The 23,089-nt window shown below is 41.7% G+C and overlaps 1 protein-coding gene across 2 annotated transcripts in view; it reads right to left on the reverse strand.

Moving 5' to 3' along the window:
- Positions 1 to 21,699, reverse strand: part of DAPK1 (death associated protein kinase 1) — a 90,988-nt gene extending 69,289 nt beyond the window's left edge. The window contains exons 1-2 of one of the 2 annotated variants that reach the window (XM_027742696.2): positions 21,603 to 21,699; positions 21,049 to 21,195 (exon numbers count right to left, since the gene is read on the reverse strand). In XM_027742696.2, coding sequence (XP_027598497.2) covers positions 21,049 to 21,110 — 62 coding nt within the window. In that variant the 5' untranslated portion in view covers positions 21,111 to 21,195; positions 21,603 to 21,699. Of the gene's footprint in view, positions 1 to 21,048; positions 21,196 to 21,512; positions 21,531 to 21,602 lie in introns of those variants that run through there. The other variant, XM_039382103.1, reaches the window with a different exon arrangement.
- Positions 21,700 to 23,089: the final 1,390 nt, after the last annotated feature.

Consider the following 23,089-nt stretch of genomic DNA (forward strand, 5'->3'; position numbering starts at 1 on the left):
TACGATGTAACTAAGGAGAGTTTTACTTGGACATATGTGGGGTTCAGTCAAAAGCTCTGGTACTTTTCCACAGTGCTTAGTTTCTTCTAACCTCAGAAAATTAATTACTTCATTTTAAGAAACAAAACTGAAATAAATTACAGCTACTTTGCTACATTTGGGATACTATTTTGGAAGTATTAAATTCGATTTTTATACAAGGCAGTTACAGAGATGGATCATCTAAAATTAAATATAAGCTTACTGATTTAAGACAGAGAGAATACACAAAACAAGTCAGAAAATTTCCTCCCTAAATTATGAAGTTGAGAAGACAGAATTAAAAAGATTACACTTTGTTACACTACTTTCCAGAAGAAATACCAAAACTATCTATGTTAAAAAGTGCAAAGTTAATTCCAAATATTTTCATCAGCTTTCACTGCTGACAAGTTACACCCAAATTCCACACAAAACAAGCAAAAGAGCCACCTTGCAATGGATATAGAGGCCATTTCAAGTGAGCAGAATGGTCAAAACCCACAACTGTCCCTGTAACTTTCAATCCAATAGAAATGCCTAATATAATAAAGATACCCCTTTATTGTGTCATCATTATCCCAGGAAGTATTGATGTGCAGCTTGGATGGTCGGGAACTTCCCCAGGAAGGCTTGCACAGACAACAGTGAAGTTGTATGAAAGACAAACTTTAGTGTCTCCAAACAAAAAAAGTGATTAACTCAACTGTTGCTTCATTATGAACAGATAAAAAGGGCACCTTATAGCCCGACCTCTGAAATAGTTCTCCATTCAGATTCAGACTAACCTCCTCTAACCTAAAAAAGAAATGAAAATGGAATGCTCATCCTAAACACCTAAAGCTGCACTGGTTAAAAGCAATGCAGCTACTGCAAATGGCAAGGAAGAGACAGTACACTGACCTTTAAAAACCTCTCAAAAGCACATGCATGTGAAAAATGTTAAGATATTTAAATTAATTCTTTCCTGAATATCTTGCTACCCTATGTAAAAAAAGTTACCTTCCAATTTTCAGAATGAAGATTCTAAATGGCTACTGAGAAATTAAATTTTCCATCACAGTTACATACGAATAACCGAGATGAATAATAATAATTAGCAATGTTTAAATTAATATAGATATAAGAATTCACTGTAAGATGTCTTGTGATTCTAATGATCCCAGCTTCACTGTTGTTTTGTGACTGATTTGTAAGCTGAAGTTTTGCATTTTTTGGAATTTTTTTTATATTACAATAACTTTTGGGTAACAACATTTATGACTGCTTTCAGAAAAAAGCAACCACAAAAGTCAACTGACAAGAATTCACAGTGTATCAAGGTGAGCTTGTTACCACAGAAGACAACTTTCTGAGGCAGATAATACAGTCAGGATGCTGGAACCAGAAAGCCGAAGAGCACAGCACAGGCAAAGGAGATGCTTTCAGACTAAAATACTGAAGAGGTTTCCAACCTTTCATAACTATAAACATCCTGAAAAATTCCAACTTGTCTGTTTTTTGAGTGATTAATGACAGCACGGTGCATTTTGACACTTGGAGATAAAGTCAAGGAAAATATCCAACAGGCAGCAGGAAGTGAATACTGTGTTGAGATTGACTAGCTGCCAAAGTGCAGAGGACAAAACCCAAATATAAGCAAAGACAACATCCAAGACAGACCAGAAGGCAGTGATACATTTCTTCTGATGGCGTACAGAAACAACTGAAACTTAGTACAAGGAGGAAGAAAGGAGAACAATAGGAAAAACACGATTTAAACAAAGCTACACATATAAGCAAGCTGTCAAATGTACTTAAGAACCTGGATTGAGCTTTACAAAGATTAACCACTCTCTCCCTGTGCAAACCTGAAATACCGGGAAGCTATTGAAAAGATAACGTGAAGACCAGCACCCGAGGCAGCACCTGAAACTTGCAGCTCTTCTTCACTTTTGATAAACTAAGCACGCTGTTCCACACAATACAAGGACAAAGCCATTACAAATATATACTGTAAAACTAGAGTAAACCTGCTCTTACGCCACCATAAGGCTACATGGTGAATCTGATAAATGTGCATTAACTACCATCTCTATGCAGGTACCTGCAACCCAAACACACTCTTGCGCACTTTATAACTACCAACAGGATGATAGTAACCATATCCATACAGTTTTTCCTTTTCCCTAAAGCATGGATTCAGTTCTCAGTTCAATGAGCATCACATTATGTTATCTTGCTTTTTGAAGTGCTCCAGGTCGAGCTGCAGTTGGGAAACTGTTTCAAAAGATCCTTCTTTTTCTCTGTGTCGGCTGTTTAACAGAAAGTATGAAGGACCACCAGCACACAAACATTACTAAAGAAAACATAACTTAGTAGACAGAAAAAAGTTGTGTTCAAATTAAACATCTTAAAAGTCTTTTAAAAATTCATAGTCATCCCCCAAATGAACAAGAGAATTGAATAAAGGAACAGAACTTTATTATTAAGTCATTTTATGCAGCTGACTAAACACCAGACCTCTCAAAACCTGTCAATTACAGTACAGTCTATGGGGTAAAAATGGAAGAAAAAACAAGCACAGAAACCCAAACCCCATACATCCTGTATGTCTCCACAAACGGGCACAGTCTTTTTCCTCTTTCCCTCCATTCCCCTTATTTTTAAGAAAAGAAGTGAGTAAGCTCCTTCTCAAATATATTCTCATTTGCCATTACCTCTCATTACCTCTAAAACACCTACTACAGGGGTACTTTACGTAATATGGTCAAAGGCTGTGGGCCATAAAACTGCACAGCACAAATTACAGACCAAAAGAATTGCATGAAGTGAATAATATTAATTTGAAAAGACATCCTTGATAACACATGGTATGCAGTAACGTAACACTCAAAAGTGCAGTCACCTTCTCGTCCCTAACTTTTTTTTAACAAAATAAGACAGAAAAACTGGCTAATACCGGAAGTTGCAAGCAAAAAAATCAGTATAGTTTCCATATTAATTTTCAACTGAAAGCGACAGTCAGAAGAGTTCTCCCACCTCAGATTTCCTTTTGTCTGCAAAACACAGGCAAGATGACACCATAAAGGATAGTATTAAGTGCTACAATTCACATACAATTCAATACAACTTAAAGCTCCTTCTTTGAATTCAGAAGGATTTACACAACGATGGAGAAATCTCTCACAGAGCTACAATCACTGTCCAGGAAAAATATAAAAATTAATGGCTTACAATTATTTTATCTAGTTAATGAATCCAACAGCAGCTAGGAAACAATGTTCTTCATTGCACCATACTTTGCAGATCACCATCTTCAATAATCCTTAAACACTTCAACTTGACAGTGAAGGTCTTCTTTTAGCAAATGAATTTTCCTGTCACTAGGCTATTCCATAAGCTTGAAAAAGTCCTGCACCCCCACTTAATTTGGGACTTGTTTTAGTACAGATAGACATATACAAGGCACTCGAAAGTAATTTCCATCTGCTTTACAAAGGAGTCAGAGAAAACATCTTTTTCACTTGACTCTCATTTATGTTACTCTTACAGCTTAAACCAGAAGAGACTCTTCATAGTGTAGCTCCACATTCATCACTGTAATGAACAACAGCAGCTAACACAGGTGAAGGATTCACTCTGCAGCAGCATACAGCTTCAGTTTTTTTTTAGAGATGGCTCTGATAAGCTAGTAGGAAAGTACCACCAGTATTGAAAGGTTTGCAGCGAGGTGCAGGTAAGGAGGGCACTGCTGGCATGAGCCAATCACATTCCCCCCACATTTGCTTCGCGCTGTGCTTTGAAGATTTTCAGAACTAGGGGGCTAATAGCTGTCATTGTGTCTCCTGCTTTACTTTGTCTTCTGGTCTCTTATTAGTTACCTGCTTCCAAATCAGAGCATTTCAAATGTACACCATCCCTGCACATAAGCCTTCTAAGGAACAATGTGCAGAAACACACACTTAGGTACATTTTATTTGGGGAAGGTATGGATTCATGATTCAATCAAGCACAGATTCGAGAGTTTCTGTCTTTCTAAAGTGCTGTGAAGCATGAAGGATATGGGTTTTCAAGAAGAAAAGGTAGCACTGACAATGGTATTTCAGACAATGAAAGAAAAAGAAAGGAAAAGTCTTGCAGCAGCTAAATCCTCCACAGACAGCACCAGCACAGAGCCCTGCCTTCCATCAATGTGGTCGTCTTTCAAAGGAGCACATGACTTTAAAGAAGTTATGACCACAGGGTTATCAGACAATATATGAGATTTCTCCATGATCATACTCTGCTAAGCAATTAGGTCAAACTGTGCTCTTGAAAATTAGTTTAGCGCAACTGAAGGTTAAGGAATGAAAGCATGTGGGGGAGGAGATGAAGCAGAAAAGAAGTAGAAGGATTTAACTCTCAAGCACATATGAAGCCCTTGCCAGAAAGAGGAGTTGCACTGCTGTTAGAAGTTTATAGTGTATGAAAGAAACATTCTTGGCACCGAAAAACTGGCATCTGTGTACAAAAAGTTTTGTTCCAAGTTACAAGCTGTATACAACACCAAAAAGGAACTCCTTCGCATCAGTGTGCTCACCGGTACTGTCTTGTTCATTCTAAATTATACTTTTGTCAACGGATTGATGTGGCTTAGTTGTCAGGTAAACAAGTATATTTTCATTACTGTTAACCAGAACAAAGAGATTACATGCTTTTACAGAGTTCTGTAATTCTTTTTTTAAGAACAGACTCTCTTGCATAAGCTGAAATTCTGATGTCAGATTCTTTTTATTATATTCACATTTGGGTTTTGGAATGCAAATTTTAATGAGAAAAGTACTCAGGGTCTATGTTGGCAGCAGATGTTCAGAAAAAAAGGCACACTGAAAAAGCTGGAAGCATTCCTGAAGGTTTGATGATTCTGTCCTCCTGGAAACCCATGAATTACTGCAGATACAAAACAGAAGCATACTAAGAGCTCTACAGATTGCTATAAGAAGTTGACTGAATTATTTTTCTGAGTGTAGCCCAACAAAGACTAAATTCTCTTTCCTGCTTTTTCTAGTGCTTTGAATGGTTAGAATAGGTGGGTAAGAGGCAAACACTGACAGGCATAGACAAAACCTGCCCTGCTTCCTGTATGTATATAAACAATTCAGCTCTGTCTTTAGTTTCATATTATCTACCCAGCACTCACTTGTACAGTCTGGGTAACACCAGACATGCATGCCTGTCACTATGCCAGCAGATAAGACAAAAAATGCAAGTAATCAACGTCATTGAAACTTTATACAAAAGACTGAGCAATGGTCAGACACTATTTTTTTGCTCTCCAATCCAGTTATTCCCTAGCAGGAACAGCAATTACATTAACAGGGAAAATGAAAAAATCACATTGTTGGCTATTCCCCTGTAAGGAAAAGCATATATCTAAGTGCTGTGACTTCTGCATTTTAGGAGCTGTAAAACTTCTCACTGCTCAGGAAATTAAATATTTTTCATGGTTCCTTGTTGAGAATTCGTTTTACCGTATGATTATGTTTCACTCTTAAATTTTGTCTAATACAGTTCAATGTGAGATAAATGCACAGCTATCATACAGACAGATTGAAAGCCTGAGAGTTAGTTTTTAAACAGTCTTCTCCATGGTATGTTCAAACTTTTTTTAATTTTTCTTTTTAGTATGAGATTAAGCCATATTGCAAAGCTCAAGAGCCAATTATCAAACCACAGAATGCAAAGAGCTAGGCAATACTCAAGAAAATACTTCTAACAGAAGTCTACTCATAGACACGGTAGTTTAAAATACCGATGTGAAGTCCATGCTGAAATGTTGTGGTATTTAATGTATAAGCCGGGGGAATGTGTATGGCTGTAAAACTTCCAAGGCAGCTGGATGTCAGCCATTTCCTATTAACAATGCCTGGGCTAGAGCTTGCAGAAACCCCTTTGTTCTGAATACATGTACATCTGCTAAAGCCTTTTCAGAAATCATAATATGAAAAGCAAAGTATTTGCACTTGTAAACAGCAAAAGCACCACACTGACTACCATGTATAGTATTAAAAAGTACATGTACACATACAGGTACTTAAAAGAATCAATGCCAAAGTACATATCCATATAAATAAAGGACATGATATACAAGTACTTAATACCAGAGGTAGAGTCTTAATGCTTCTACTGCTCTTTAGTAATTAATGCTTCTACTGCTGTTTAGTAATTAATTTTCCCCTTCTTTTGGACTTTTCATGAAATTTTTAAACCAGCTCAGCAATTAACATTAAATCATAAGTTAATCTAGCTAAATGTTAAAAGACACATGTGACATAAATCTAACTCAGAACTGAATATAAAAGCTCAATCATCACTTGCTCAGAAGATCTTACACCAGGAGCCTGGGGTGAAAACTAAAATATATGAGCAGAACAAACATTTGATTTTGGTGATGTTAAAGATTGTTCTTGCTGCTATTTCATAAAAAGTATTTTGAGTTTCATGCTTCTCATTTTAGCAATGAGTTCTGAAGTATGCCTGAGTGGGTATTTGTCCTTCAGTGTGAGGAGGAAGACTTTAGTGACAACTCTTATCAGTTCTCACTTACGTGATCCACTCTTTCATCACAATGAAAAGGTGATTTATTTCACCCTTTCAGAAACTCCCTGTTTTATAGCATATGACCTATGATCTTAATGAGCAATACCATTATGTCTATAAAGCAGCATTCCTACACAGATTTTGACTCCAGAAGATATCTACGTTACATGGCCACATATAAAACCACACAAATGCATGATATTTGCAGCACAGCTGCACCTGTCAGATACATTAAACAATGTTTAATGTAAGAAAATGCTGCTTTTTCCATATACTTGAAAACTCATTTAATGTTTTAAGTCATAGGGTATGTAACATTCAAACGCTTGCCAGAAAAAGGGTGAAACGTAATCACTGAAAGCAGAAGTGAGGATGGACTGCAAAGCCCCAAACAGATTATGGCTCAGCTTTCCCAAGAAATGATACAAATTAAAGGTGTGGAAGAGATTTCACAGTATTTCATTACTTCCTATTTCTTCCATGTATGAAGAACCACTATAAAAGTCACAGGTATTACTAACCTTTCAGTATGAGTGCACAAGTAGAAACAACCTCAAGCTTATGCTCCGCAGAAGATAGTGGAATAATTTTTTGTGTAGAAAAATTCTGGGTTTTCTCCTTCAATTAATAATTTGGTTTTAGCTAAATACATAAGAAACTCACCAAGCTATAAACATATGATTTAAACCAGTGGCGAAAATACTGCTTTTTCTTGACTTAAAGGCAGCTTTTTAAGACAACACAGCATTATAAACAAAGCGGTTTTTGTCACAAATCTCATAACAAGTGCCTTAGTAACCTCCATAAACATTATGGTTTTATGAGCCACTATTTACAGTCAAATTGTCTGCTTCCCTAGATCTTCAGCTTTCATTCACGACTATTCACTCCCACATACAAGCTTGGGCACCTAGTTGTGCCTCTGACAGCTGTGCAAAGGAGGGCTTGTCTGGCTACCCTACAGCTGCTGCCACAGGAAAACAGACTGTGCTGTAACCAGCCTTGTTGTCCAGGGTTAATCACAGTCAGGTTTTGCTTCCCATTTCAGAGCAGCTTTTCCATGACTCCATAATCAGCTGGTCACACCTGCATGGCACTGGCATGGAGGACACAGTGTGGTTCAGTAGGCCGAGCCGGCATCTGTCCCAAACAGAGGCTTCCCCATCCCACTGGCCATGAACTCCTATACTGGTGGCTGGCACTGAACCTTCCCTGACATGCCCACGTGACCCAGTTCAGGGAGCTCAATCTGTAATCCCCTTCTACTTCCAGGCTGCACTCAAGATGGTGCCAGCACTAGCAGTGGAGAAGCAGCAGGAGAACGCAGCTCAGCAGGTGAGAAACAAGACCATCTCACTCACTGACCCTTGCTTTAGGCTGGCTTAGCCACCCTAAAAACACCCAGGTGGGCTGGCAGGCAGCAAGGGCAGCACTGACTAGGAACTGACACACCCTTGGAAGAAACAGTAATGTAAAGGTTTCTTTCTAGAGGAACAAAAGAGGCAGTAGAAGTAGACTACCTTTGTAAAATAGAATCTGGAATGATTTATTTTTCAGTTAATGTCATAACTGGCAATAAAACCAGGAAAAGAGATCCTTCTTTTAGGCAAGAATGTGAAGTAAATAGTATCGGAAAGCCCTTTCAAATAAAAGGCAGTGAGAAAAGGTGATACATAAGGAACTAAGCCATTCTGTGACATGCTTTCCTTTCCCAGGGAATCAATGGCAATTCTATTCAGATGGCCCTGCCTATGGAGATGAGCAAATACTGCCAGACAGACAATATACCAACGAAGTTCAAACTCCCATACCAAAGTGTTTGAAGTCTATGTTTGAAGGGGGAAAAAAACCATAACAAAACAAAACCCCCACCACACACACCAAAAAAAACCCCCAAACCCCAAAACCAAAAACAACCCTAAACCAAAATAAAACTCCCAAAAGATAAAGAAAGCTGAAGGAGACAAATTGAAATATCTGTCTCTGGGATTACATCTGCATCACCCTCATTAAAGGTAACAGGAGCCAAGTGTCCCAATAAAGGAGTCTGAGTCAGTAAGAAGAAAGGTATTGAAAGAAGGCTAAAATGTTACAATTCAAGACTCCCACGAACTTTTTTTTTCTTATAAAATAATAAACTGCCAGTTTTGTTGATGAAGTTATTGTAAGTGCTGAGTTCTTGGCCTCAAAGTTGTTGGACCCAAGTAAGACACCGACTATTTTCCCCTGTGGATAAAGGGGAAAACCCACACCTCAACATGCATTATACTTGGCAGAATAACTTAATTGTAAATCATGCCAGAATAGAATACAACATTGTCAATTAACATAAAAGTTAGCTCCACCCAGTTATACCTATACAGCTGGGCAAAGTAAGCATGTTACCAAATAACAGACACCACCAAGGGTACATATGATTTCAAGTTTTAAACATTGGCCCTCTTAGTTTCATCTAGAAATACAGGATTACAAAGTACCATCTCAGCAAAGAAGTCCAATCCTCTCAAGTTGTAGACAACTCTTCAATATTCAATGAGTCTAAAAACTTCAGAAAAAGGAGATGATAGGAAAGAAGAGATGAGACGATTGATATTGCTTACTTTGGCTGAACACCAGGTATCTTTCCATTGCCCAATCAGAAGTCCCCTCATCAGGATCATGGGAATTGATCTTGGTCTTCCTGTGTCTCAGAGGTCACTGATCTCTTTCTGGGGCCTCTGCATCAACTAAATGGACAGCCTTCTTACTAGGTTTCTTCCCCCTCAATTCTTGTACCCAGGCTTCAAGTTCATAGGTAGGTTCACCATCCCACTTCTTCATGTGTTCCCCTTGGTCACACAGAAAGAACCATAGCTCGCCACATCGCCTGCTCTTGGGGGATTCCTTTCCTTCTGAGTGGGACAGAAGGAGACCAAGACAGATCTCTTGGGCTGTCTCTGCGGCGATTCTCACATTCAGGGCACTTGTAAAGCCTCTCCATCCTCTCCCCAGTGTGAGTGCACCGTTGGTAGACATGGGAGCTCTCTCTGAAATCTAACTGGCTGGCCTGTGGGAGTAAGGAGGCTTCCGTATCTTCTGCTATACTCCATATCCAGGCACACATTGTGTCCACAGTTGGTTCATCCATCCTTGGATGGTATACTGTTAACAAGCAGTTAACATACGATGCAGGGGCACCTTGAATTACTTTTCTCCACATGGGCAGCATGCAAGGAACAAGCTCTGGAGTTAGGAAGTTTTTATCATCTGGGTCACTGTAAATCATTTCCACCATGAGCAATTCCTGCAGGTACTGGACACCTTCCTCTGCAGTAGTCCACCTTCTCGGGGAGCTCATTAGATCTTCCTTGAACGGGTACCTTTCTCTCACAGCAAAGAGGATCTGGAGCCAAAAACTGCGAATAAATCTCTCCCTTCCAATTTCATAGAGGTTGGCCTGTAGGTCCTGTAGATCTCCTTATCCATGTCTTCCTTTTCACTACAGGGGCAATAATGACTTCAGATGTCGTAGTTTGGGTTCCTGTCTCAGTCATAGTCTTTTTAGAGTATTGAACAGCAGCTCGATACGCACAGGCCAGGCCCCACTATAGGGTGAGAAGTTGCTAGTTTTGATCAGGGTAGGCAAGGCACCCTCCCATTAAATGATGTGGCAGTTTGTTGGGGTTGAATACTTGTTCTGGTGTGAAGTCCCAAGCAACAGGGGGTGTTAGACACAATAAGAACCTGCCTAAATTCATTCACATTCCTTGCCATCCAAGAACTGGCCCCTTTAGAGAACATCCCAGTAAATTCTTTCTAGAAATTGGCTTTGTTCTAACACAAGGCAAGAAAGACACCACTACCTTCCCCACACTGTTTTAAGAGCATTGATTATAAGCAGTAAAATAGCCAGACAGCTCAGGTAAGGATTAGTAAGGATCGTGAGTGCCTTCATTACAAGACCCTCTATGTCAAAATTAAGAAGGGGAAAAAAAATTGATTTTATCTCCCTGTAGGTCCTTTAGGGGATAAGTTCCATATCCCAGTAAAAGTGTTAAGTAAAAGTACAGGCACAGCCACTAAAGCTGGGCATATAGCCATGTTTACGTTAAATGTTCCCAGGTTAGCAAAAACAGATAAGTAAGGCAGTTGTTTATATAAACAATCCTTCTTGGCAGTCCTCCAGGGTTTCAGCACCAAATTTGTTATTGTTTACTTTTGGTGAACACTAGGTATCCACTGGGCCTGTGCCCAAGTCCCTCCAGAGGAAAGTGGTGGGGGGGGAGAGGGAAAAGAGGGAAGGGAAAAACTACTAGATCGGAGCTGCTAAGAAAGATTATTTATATTTACACAAAGATAGAAAACACTATAAGCAATATGCATGCAGAGAAGAACTAAAAATAAAGATACTTCCCCACAACCAATGATCTCCTCTCCTGATGGAACTGCCCGACCGCTCCACACAGCTACCCCAGAAGAGAAGAGAGCGAGCTACCTCTTCCTCCTCTTTTTATGTTTTAGCTGACGTAACATGGTATGGAATATCTTCCTGTTCGAGTCAGGTGACTTATCCTAGTTTCCTCCCCGGAAAAAGAAATGTTATTTAGCTACACAAACCCACTACAACGATCCATACCACTTCTCTATAATCACAAGACAGTTAAAAGTCACCAGATTTTAGAAAATGAGCAGCCTTTCTCTGTTCTGTAACTAACAACTTCAGAATACCATAGGTCCAACAGACTATGTGACCTGGAAAAATGTCTCTCTGCTTATCAGTTCTCATAGCTCATAAGCAGGTAGTCTAAGTAAACACTTCTACAGGCACACCCACCCAGTACCTCAAGTCTTAAAACAACCACTTACTGATACTTGAGAGAAGACTGAGGAAAGGTACAAGAGTACAGAAGCCAATTTATATCCCAGACAGAAAGCAAGGTTCCTTAAGTAACCTTTGAAAACTTAGAAACATAGTATTAATTGCTCACAAATAAAGGCACAGTGGAAATAAAATATTTTCAGTACACCAGTTCAGTTACAGGCTTTTAGCAGCAAGAAGTGCACAGACAGAATGCTACTGCCACAAGCAATTTTATTCCTTTCAAAAAGCTCACTCCTATGCATAATTCAGCAAAAAATTCACTTAATGTACAGTTATAATTTACACTGACTGTGAACTCTCCAAAGCTTTGGTTATGTCCTCGTATGTTTGTGACCACTTAGTAGGCTGTTTTTCTTTCAGCTTTCTTTCAGGCTGTTTTCTTTCAGTTAAACACAAGTAAGACCATCTAAGATTCATATAAAAGATTTGCACCTGCAAGCAGATGGTACTGGGGAAGACTTGCTCTAGTAGAGTGGCCCACCACCGCAATGCAGGGACCCTGCTGCTGGTCAAGGCACACACATCGTTGCAGCCATGCAACAATGCTTCCTCCTCAATAGTATTGCCTCTTGAAGGGGAAATTGTCTGGCACATTAGATTGCAAAAACAGGAAGGAATAAGGGGAAGGAAATAAAACATCTCAAACCAACAGAATAAGGTTGCAGACCATCATGTGGATTAATCAGCACACTGTTTTACAGCAATCCGAAACCATATGAACTATTCCGGATTTGTGTGAAAAGCACATATTATAAGACATTCACCCCAACAACAGTGTGTGCCACAACCAAAAAAACCCACCAAGCTCCAACACACCAGAAATATAGCACTTCTAGCACAACAGGACAACATCCTCAAAGACTACAATATGCCTGCAAACTCTGAAAGAGTTAAAACTGATCTGAGATATGCACAATGACTGTACTCTTATCAGCTTTCTCCTTCTCCAGAACAGTATCATGCAATTCTTCCCTCTAATTTTAAAAACTCAATCTTGATACAGTTTAGGTTCCCTGTTCACATTGATTTTGTTTCAACAAGTCCCGTAAGGTCACTCTCCTTCAGGCAAGCAGCCTTTCAATTTCCAGCCTGCAGAACCTTCTGTGAACACTTGAAGTGGGTTGAGTCTGGCTGGATACCAGGTACCCACTAAAGCCACTCTCTCTCTCTCCCTCTGCAACTGGATAGAGGAGAGGGAAAAAAACAAACAGCTAAGGATTCATGAATTGAGATAACAGCTGGGAGAGGTCACTTACTGATTACCTTCATGGGCAAAACAGACTCAAAGTGGGGATATTATTTAAATTTATTGCTCTCAAGATAAGAGCCAAAGAGTGAGAAATAAAACAGTCTTAAAAACACCTTCCCCCCACCCCTCCTTTCTTCCATGTTCTCCCTCCTCCCCCCCAGCGGTGCAGGGGGACGGGGAATGGGGGTTATGGTCAGTTGTTGTTTCTGCCGCTGCTCAGGGAGAGGAGTCCTGCCCCTGCTCCTGTGGGGTCCCTTCCACGGGAGACAGGCCTTGATGGACCTCTCCAATGTGAGTCCATCCCATGGGCAACAGCTCTTCCCAAACCACTGTCCTGTGGGTCACTCCTCCATGGGGTGCAGTCCTTCATGAATGAGCTGCTCCACTGTGGGTCCCCCACAGGGGTCACAAGTCCTACCCGGAAAAAACCTGGTCCAGCATGGGCTTCCCTCTCCACAGGCTGCAGGTCTCCAGCAGGATTCTGCTCCATCTTGGGCCTGCCACAGGATCACAGCTTCTTTCATGTATCCACTTGCTCCAGCATGGGCTCCTCCATGGGCTGCAGGTGGATTTCTGCACCCCAATGGTCCTCCATGGGCTGCAGGGGCACAGCTGCTCCACCATGGGCTGCACCACGGGCTGCAGGGGCCTGGAGCACCTCCTGCCCCTCCTTCTGCACTGATCTTGGTGTCTACGTTGTTATTCCCATGTTCTCACTTAGCTCTTCCCTGGCTGGAATTTCTTCTGCTCAACAATCTTCTATTCTTAAATATGTTATCACAGAGGCGTTACTATTACTGCTGATTGGCTCGGCCTTGGCCAGCGGCAGGAAGTCCATCCTGGAGCTGGCTGGCATTGGTTCCAAGAGACAGGGGAAGTTTCTAGCAGCTTCTAACAGAAGGCACTCCTGTAGACCCTCCGCTACCAAAACCCAGCCACAGAAAACCACTACAATACTGTAAATATACATTTAGTTTATAAAGTTTCTATGTTTCACCAACCATTTTAATTCTTCCAGTGTATTAAAAAAATCATACTACTCCAAGCTTAGTGGTGCAAAGCTAGTCTTCTTTCTTAGGAAGCTTCTCCCCACAGTTTCACTACCTTAGCTTAGCATGTCTTCTTCATTTTATAACAGAACAGCAGCAATCGCTTTGAAACTGAGGGACAAGAGCTGCAAGTATCACGTAAAGGAGGACAGAGCAAGATTTGCACCAGGATATGGGAAGAAACCTGCTCCTACAATTCATCTCTGGCATTAGGCTGTCCTATAACTGCATTAAAAACAAACAGGATCGTCAACGAGCAATTGACCAAAATATGCAGGCTTCACTCTTACTGTATCACCTCCTAGATGATAAGATGTCAGAGTTTAACAACATCAATTGTATTAGACTCCTTGGCACAGGCCTTTGTGCCCAGTTCTGCTAAATTTCACACCATTTATGTCATGCCAAAGTTCACTTGGCATGACATAAACAAAACATGAACAAAACAGTTCAGGCTTGAAGATCTTTAGGCTTTGTCCACACTTCTCTCAGCTGACAGCTATCTTAGCCATGAACTCATGATGGGTAAGATTTACTATACTGCATGGCAAGTCAGTGAACGTTTTTCAGGTTTGGCAGATAATCCTCCTTTGTGTCACCTATTTTCCTGCGTGGGGGTCAAAATACAGTTTGAGGAATAACAGTCTTATTTGAGACAGAACTGCTACACAAGCCACCACCACCCAGGAAACAAGCTACTGAGCAGCTGCTTTAACTGGCAACTTTTCTTCAGGATATAAAATCATACCAAGTTGCACAGGTATGCTAACCAAGCCAGTTAAAAACAGAAGGACATCTGGACATTAAGCTAGAGTCTCGCAAGATATATGCAATCTCCTCCAAAAAACTGGTACACATTTGAATACCTCTGACTAACTGCAACAATCATTTGTGAAGATTACAGAACTATTGCACCACCCATAGTTCTCCTAATTTCCAGCTTAAACTTCCTTGTTGTTGGTTTATGTTCTTCTGCCTTTGTGGAAGAGTGACTCTTTATCTCTGTCCCTCCTGCATATTTAACTTGAGGTAGATTTATGGAGGCAATCACAACTCCATGTAGGCTGAGATTTCACAGTGGTTTCAGCTGATCTGAGAGTGTACTGCTGCCATAAATTAGATATAAGGTGGGTTTTTTCCTTCCCTTTGACAGTAGCAGTACATCAAAAAAACCCAACCTACACAGAAACACAGAGGAGAGGAAAGTGATACTGGTCCTTTCAGCCACCGACAGTGCGGTGTGAGCTTGGCACAAAGCTCTCATGAAAACACAGTGTCAGCCTCCCTTTTCCTAGGCTAAAGGGGTCAACTTCTGTTCGGTATGCATAGCTCCAGCAGAGAAACTAACATACTCAAATATCCTTAAGGGAGATAATGGGGAGGAAAAAAAACAAACACCAAAAAACCCCCACAAACACAAAATAACAAAAAAAGAAAGCCTGAAAAGACAGAATCAAAGTTTCAGCACACCCCTAACATACCTACTCTGGTACTGATCACTGAGCCTGGCCAGAAAAAAAAATCAGATGAGCATTTTTATCTGCTTCCTGATGAGCTTAGATTTACAAAGATTTGTGCATTTAAATGGAAAGCACAGAATAATGAGCAAGCTGTAGTTTTTATTACACCATGTTTTAAAAGACGTACAAAGCAGTCATTATTCTCTCTCAGAGTGAGAAATAAAATAAGCAGGACCAAGTTATACCTAAAAAAGCATCAGCACTTCCTGTGCTTTTCATGAAGCCAGCCTCTCGACACATCAGCAATTGTCAACACTGGCACTGTATGGTAAACAGTCTCTTGCAGCCTGTGCCATCACCAGCTTTTAGGTTATCATGCATTTGTGAAAAGAAGGCATTTTGAGGGAGGTAAAGTGACTTGAGACGCCTACTTTTTCAAACATGTTTTCCAGCTAAGAAATCTTCCTTTTCAGTACCCATGCAACCACCAAGGCCAGGACTTGCAGACAAGCACAGAATAACCAAATTCTCCTCTGAGAGTTAACAAGACTGATAAAACATGTATGTGGTTCACAAACAGTACAGTAATTTGAACTGATTCTTTGCTGTAATTTGAATTTCACAATTTTTAATTCTCCAAATAAAAATAAAAGAGCACACAAGAACACCAATCAACCATGTTTCCCAGTCAAACAGCAGCTTTGGGGCCAACATTTCTAGAGTTCTTTTCAAGGTCCTTGTCCCTGAAAAACTCATATAGTCCACTCAATTTAATTAATAATCATGTTCTACTGGAATTTGCACAAAGTAGTTATAAAAACAGTGAATCACACACTTGCAGTATTTATCACTGTGTCTGTAAGAATAACACAGGAAATGGCACTGCAGAGGTCTGCACCTTCTGTCTCTACAGAGCTTAACCATTCAACTGCTGTATGAGAAGGAAGGTTAACACGTGCCTTTTAATGGGGTAATAGAAATAAGGTTACAGCAAGAATATCCAAGGAAACTGAAACTGGAAATTCCAGTGTACCACAGTTAAAATTTTTATAGCTTACATAAAATACTTTTCACATTTCTCCTTCCCTCCGTATTATTTCTAATCTGATAATTCATAGGAAAAAATGTTATACTATAATATTAGTAAAGATGGTTGTCATGGGTTTTAAATGTGACCATTTTAAAAAGAAGTATCACCTCAAAGGAGTTTAACATTCTGTACATCTCACAACAGAGCCTGACAATACTCACATAATTTTAGCACACTGGCTAGTTAGCAAGATTAGCTTAGGTTGTCAAGCCTGAAAAGTGTCATGAAGGTCAAATTCTAGCCGCCATTCAATTTGTTTGGTTCCCTCCCCTCCCATGTTTTTACTTTCTTCCCAATACAGAATTGCAATGTAGTTAAGGTTACAGTGTTTGGGTAGATGATGGACAGCCTCCGCACTTGTAAAAAGCACTGTTACTGAAAACTGGTATGTGAATAATCAAAAGTACATACATGCATAAATACAGATGTGTATATTTATATATATGTGGGTAAGTATGCATGTTCAGCCTACATGCTCCCTGCTTACTATGGGAATAATTTTCCAGCATCTGGGAAAAAATTAAAAAAAAAAATCCCTTTTCACTCAACTCTGAAACATAAAAGAACGTTTTCCAGAATGTAAACACACATCTGCACAAAGCTCTGTTCTCTCTTATCAACACCTTCAGCAACATCTTCTATGCATTTTTCTCTCACAACTGATAAAGCAACTAGGTACAGTAGACAGCAGGGTTAACTCACTGCTTTTTACTACTAACTTCCCTGTTTAGTAAGGTACCCAAGCAGAAGCAGAGCAGTCTTCAAAAATGGCAAAAAAAAAAAATTCATTGTAGCTTTCATTCAACAAGGTGCAAATGTTTCCCTAGTGAGCCCAACAGGTCCAAACAAGCTTGACGTTCAAAACTGTTAAGATACCTCTTCCTACTTTCTGAATCAACAAGAATCTAAAAATTACAAATCAGAGTGAAATGCAAATACTTTTCTTTAATTCCAAAATTTAATTTCAACAGCCTGCATCTCTTTTAGAAAGCACATGGAAGTTTAAAAGAAAATAAAACAACTAAAAGGAAAGTGTGGTAGTAAGGGCTGAAGGAAGAAGGAGCTGTCTGTAAAAACAGAAAATAAATCCTTTCAATCCACATAGACGAACACGGTATATATCTATACCATAGCTTTGATTGGGTACCTCTCCCTAAAATTATTTAAGCAACACTACATTTCTCACAATACTGTATGAATTCCCAAGGCCAGTTCACAGGAGATTAAAAAAATATTTTTAATAGTTTGGTGTGGTTTCAAGATCTTTACTTGCTTTATCACCATGGTGAGGTTATTAAAACTGATCAACTTGAACTCCTGCCTTTTGGGCAGACTGAAGTGAAAGCGCTGAAACAGGGTATTTAAAATGCACAGTCACTCCACCTGAAACTGCACGCAGAATTAAAATGACAAAATAGCTTTAGTAATTTTTTTGCTCTTCTGTGATAACATTTACCACTCCTTGAAATATCATGGTGAGATGATTATGTAACACATCTGTAGATAGCCTGCATCTGACCAGTGCAAGTAATAATACGTATCATTTCAAATTTATAAGATGAAAAAAAAAGTGTATGCAATGTACCATACACTAATCAACAGCACAATTTTCTTATATGTTCTAAAGACAGCATTGGATCCATAAGTCTCACAAGACCGCTTTCGTACAAAAGGTTAAGATAAAGCAACCTGAACAGCCACAAACATGTTGGAAGAAATCACATACGGGCAAGAAAAATAAATAAGGGTGATCCTGTCATCATTCACCATCCCAAGTTTCTTTTTTCTTATTCTCCCCAGGCATAAATGAAAACAAACCAAAGAATGGAATTAAACAGTTCAGTAAAAGGACAAAGATCGTTTATTACTTCTTCTGCGAAAGCACTGTGAAATACCAAAAAAGTAGAAAATGCTTTTTTTTGTAGCCCGGACACATCATATTCTCTTCTCCTTGTTTCCCACAACTCTAGATTTTATGCTAAGCAATACTTAAACCTCCTTTATTACTTTCAATCATAAATTTCACTTACATAGCCCATTTGCTTTCTTCAAAACACCTTTCTTATTCAAATGAATTTTTTTATTCTATGCCAGAAGTATTATAATGGTAATAAAGACTTGAAAAATTTACAAGGGAAAATAGTGAAGATTATTAAAATATTTGAATATTCGCATTTTCACTGAGCTTTCTCAGAAGGCAAAGCGGCCAAGGAATTTCAGGATCCTTTTATTTGAACACAACTTTGTCAGTAAAAACTCGCCTGTTAATTTATTCACCTTGTTTGCTTCATGCCTGCAGCTAAGTAAGAGAAAAATAAAAGAATTCTTCCATAAGGGGAAAATAGCTTTATTTTGCAAAATTAATCTTCATCATTGCTTAGCTCAAGTATTAAATTACAATTTGGGTTCCCTAATGAATACAGGAAATTTTAAAGTCAAAGGTGTTTTTAATATTCACTACTTTCTAAGTTTTGAGCCTCGGGGTAACTACATTTATATGCAAATCTAACAGTCAGAAACCTATCTAAGGCATAAAAGAGGAATGGAAAACGACAGATTCACAAAAAAGTATTTTGTGCAACCCTAGAAATTTAAGTTCAAAAATAAGTTAAAAACAGTGGAATAGTCCTGGTCTCTTAAAATGATGTTGAAGTGAAAGCTTTGGCCCTTTTAAATAACTGTATTCCATTTTTAAAGCAAAAGCCTTCTCAAACATTTCACAGTGTTTTCCCATCCACTGGTATTTTCTCACAAAAGTAGACAAAATTGACAAGGTTCTTATATTTCTTTACTTTTTTTTCAAGAAAAAACTAGAGTAGACTTTAACATTCTTTAAAAGCTGTAAAATATTACAGGTTCAGACTGCATGCCCAGTTTATATAGCATCAGGATGAATGATTAGTACTGTAATACCCTGTCTGTATCATATTAATACACCACTTTTAAAGTGAACACCATTACCTATTATTCTACTAATTTACAACACTATGTGTTTTGGTTTTTTGTTGTTCTTTTACTACCTAACATTTTCAGTGTTTGCACTTCCCACACTGTAAAAATGAAATGCCTTGTCTCCAGTGCTGTGTACCAGAGATAACACGGGACTTCCAAAGCACATTTGTTTGGAAAAAACCTCCACAAATTTAAACATTTCTTAGATAATTGGCCTAAGGGCAATTGTTCTATGTCATAAACATGTACTGGGGACCAAACTTTGCATTGATGCTTTCTCTTTAAAATAAATACAAGAGAAGTATCTTTTTTAACACTTTCTGAACTTGAATAGTGACATTGTCTTCTCCCCGAAGAACCTTAAAAACCCATCAATATATCCGTGTCTTTACTTTCTTGTATAAATCAGTACCTGTAAGCACAACAATGGTTTTACTTTTAAGAGTCCAGAAACGTAAACCTGAATTTTGAAACACTACATGTTCTCATCAAAAAGACTGGAAGTCAAATAAATTAATTTTAGGTGCCCCCCCAAAAGAATGTTTAGACCACACAATATAAATTTATGCTTTAGCATCATAACACATCAGTGAAGTTGTACAGTAAGTTAATATGACTTCACTGTCCTACACAGCCTGTTATTCCAGATGTATGAAAATGTCAACCCAGCACACTATTGTGAAAATAAAAGTACACATTCATCAAGTCACATCAACAAGCTTGCACAAAAACGGGATGAAGTTTATTTTAAATACAGTCCAATTAACTTTCTTACAATGTGAGGGGCTTTTTCGTTGGTTGTGGTCATGGTGGGGTTGGATTTTTGGGGGGGGTTGGGTTGTGTTTTTTGGGTTTGGAGGGGAGTTCTTTAAGAAATAGTGATGGATTTTTAAGTACCTGCCCATTCAAGTACCTTGTTCACACCATTTGATAGGACTGGACCCTTCACTGGAAATATACGAACAGGAAGACACCGGAGCACGTGTGCACTGAATGTCCTATGTTAATTTAACATAGCTTGATCCTGAGCTTGGAAATCACCAAGACAAACACTAGAAAAGGATTCTGCCATACTGGTGTGGTAGAACTTCACTGGATTCCCCCTTAGAGATGGGCGAATGAAGCTGAAAAGAAATCGCACGTAACACAATTCGGCGTTAAAGTAATAGTTTAAAACAAGGAAAATACCGAAAAAAACAAGGCATGACTAATAGTGCGAGCTCGGAGGAGCGCACAGCCACACAGCATTCAAGAATCAAGGTTCAAGCAGGCAGCTCTGCATCTGCAGAGCTCTGCTCACATCCCGTGATCTGATTTCTAGGTCCAACACTGATGCCCAGACAGTGGTCTTCGCCACAGTACTATCGATGACATACAGAGCTTCTCTCACTTCTCTGATCTTGTTATTAAATCAAAATCCAACATGCAATGCACACGGAGTCCTTCACACTACTAACAACGCAAACTTCTCTCCTTCAAACCCAACACGTTTCCAGTCACCCGCCTGTACAGCAGCAAGGCTCGCACTGCCACGGCTGCCCGGTGGCAGCAGGGACGTCCGTACGCGCCGCACAGCACCCGGGCGGGCATCAAGCTTAGAAGGCACCGGCTAGGAACTGTCGAGGTCCAAAATCCCCATCAGACCCGTATTAAAAAGGCAAACGCGGTAACTTCAAATCCAACTCCCTTTCGCGTCTTCAGGTACCTTAGGAGCACCTTAGGAGACGTGGAGGCAACGCAGGGGCGCGCCCGCTCTCGTCCCTTGCCCCGCCGCGCTCAGCGGCCACGGCTCCCCCCCCCGCACCCACCTGCCGAGGTCCTCGCCCGTCTCGTAGTGCTCCTCCAGGTTCTCCTGCCGGAACACCGTCATGGTCGCCGCCCGCCGCCGGCTTCAGCCTCTGCTCGGCGCCCTCATCACCAGTGCCCCGGAGCCGCCCCGCGCGCGGCTGCGCGCCCTGCGGAGCAGCGCGGAGGTGAATGCCCTGCCCGCGGTGCCTCCCGACGCCAGAGGCGCTCCCTGCCCTCCCTACCCCCGGAGGAAGCGGCACCCGCGGGCCGGAGGGCGCCGCCCCTGCCCCTGCCCGAGCGCCGGGAGAAGAAAGGGGCCCTCGCCCCCGCCCCTTCCCCGTAGCGGCAGCCGCCCAGCTGCTGCGGTGGCCGCCAGCGCCCAGCCGCCCGCCCGCTCGCCGCATTCCTCCGTGGCTCCGTTGCCCGGTCAACCAGGACGTGCCGCCGGGCCTGCAGGGGGAGTATCCCCGCGGCATCCCCGCACCTGACCCTCGGCGAGGCGGAGGACCCCTGGGCGCCGCTGGGCTGAGGCTGGCGGCACCGGCTCACCCCTCCCGCGGCGCCACCCACTCACCCTCTCGCCGCTCCTGCTGCGACTCCCGCCGCTCCGCGACCTGGGAAGCGGCGACAGCGCCGCGGCCGCTCCCGGCCGGCGCGCAGGCACCTCGCGGCTCCGCGGCGCGGCCAATGAGGAGCCGCCCCCTCCCCTCGCCGCGGCCTCCCGCCACTGCCCCGCCACTGCCCCGCCACTGCCCCGCCACTGCCCCGCCACTGCCCCGCCGCCGCCGCTGCCGGGCGCTCCGGCCAGGTGTGCCCGACCGGCTCCCCGGTGCGCCGTCCCGCCCGGCACGGCCCGGGAACCGGCGGCGGCGGGACCCGCCCACCGCGGGTCTGAGGGCGGCTCCCGATACGGCCATTGTGTGCGCGCCGGCCGGCCGCGCCCTCCCGCAGCCCGCGGCACCGCCGGGCAGGGGGGCTGGGGCCGGGGACAGCCGAGGGGCTGGCGGCCGCTGCCATCCGCCCACCCGCTGCCGGCACCCTGCTCCGCGAAAAAGCAGTGCTGGCTCCCGCCCCGTCCGGAGCCCCCGGGCCGCCGCCAGCAGTGGCGAGCTCATCAGGGCAGTGCAGCCTGGCACAGGCACCCGCCCCGGGCACACCGAGCGGAGGCCGCTGCCGCCGCTCGGGCGCCTCAGAAAGCGAACGCTTACGTGCCGTTTGCAGGTATTCGCTTACCAGGCCACAATAATGAGCCTTTTTTTTTTTTTTTTTAAATACAAGATACATCCAACAGAGCGTTACACCTTATATTTGGCTTTTGTTAACGTTTCCTGTCCTCGCATGTGCTGCTATTGCTGCTCCGGCTCAGCTTTCTCAGTGTGTGATGTTTTCTGTAGTGTACTGGACCCATGCCAAGTTGTAGCTTTGAGTACTGATTACATTCTGGAGGCAAGTTTTTTCCTGGTTGCTCTATTTTCCTCCCATCCATTTTTTTCAGTCTTGAAAGAGTACATGATGTCAGGTAACAGGGCAGCTTTTAAGTTCCACTTGAACTCTTGAGGTCTCTCAGGAAAAGAATTGCTCATCTAAGGTGAAAATTTGAATGCATTCATATGATTTTACACTTACTTGACTTAGCACTTCACAGAACCCGGCCTTCTTCAGGTACAGGGCAACAAGAACAGAATCCCCAGTATTTTCTGAGTGAGTCACAGACCTTGAGCAAGCATCAAAATTTTTTTTTGCCTCCACTGAGGTCATCTGTAAAATGGAGAGTATTTGGGTGGATCACTAGATGTGAAGTTACATAAAGCCACCTGCAAAGAGGGCAGTACGGTGGCATCTCTTCAGGCTGAGTTTAGATCAAGAACTATGCACCCCTCTTTCATTTATAGCCTGACATGCAGGAGTATGATGCTCTGCTTTTCATTTAGCCCATCTTCTACACATTTATTGCTAACAGGTTTTCAAAGTTATGACTCACACACTTTAGGCTGTTGGATTTTCAACACAGCTCAGGGCTTTTAACAAACAGTGGATATGGGTTCAGAAGTTCATTTTGGT

The sequence above is a fragment of the Pipra filicauda genome, unplaced genomic scaffold (assembly GCF_003945595.2).
Source record: "Pipra filicauda isolate LSUMZ 115617 unplaced genomic scaffold, ASM394559v2 scaffold256_size1097316_pilon, whole genome shotgun sequence".
NCBI lineage: Eukaryota > Metazoa > Chordata > Aves > Passeriformes > Pipridae > Pipra > Pipra filicauda.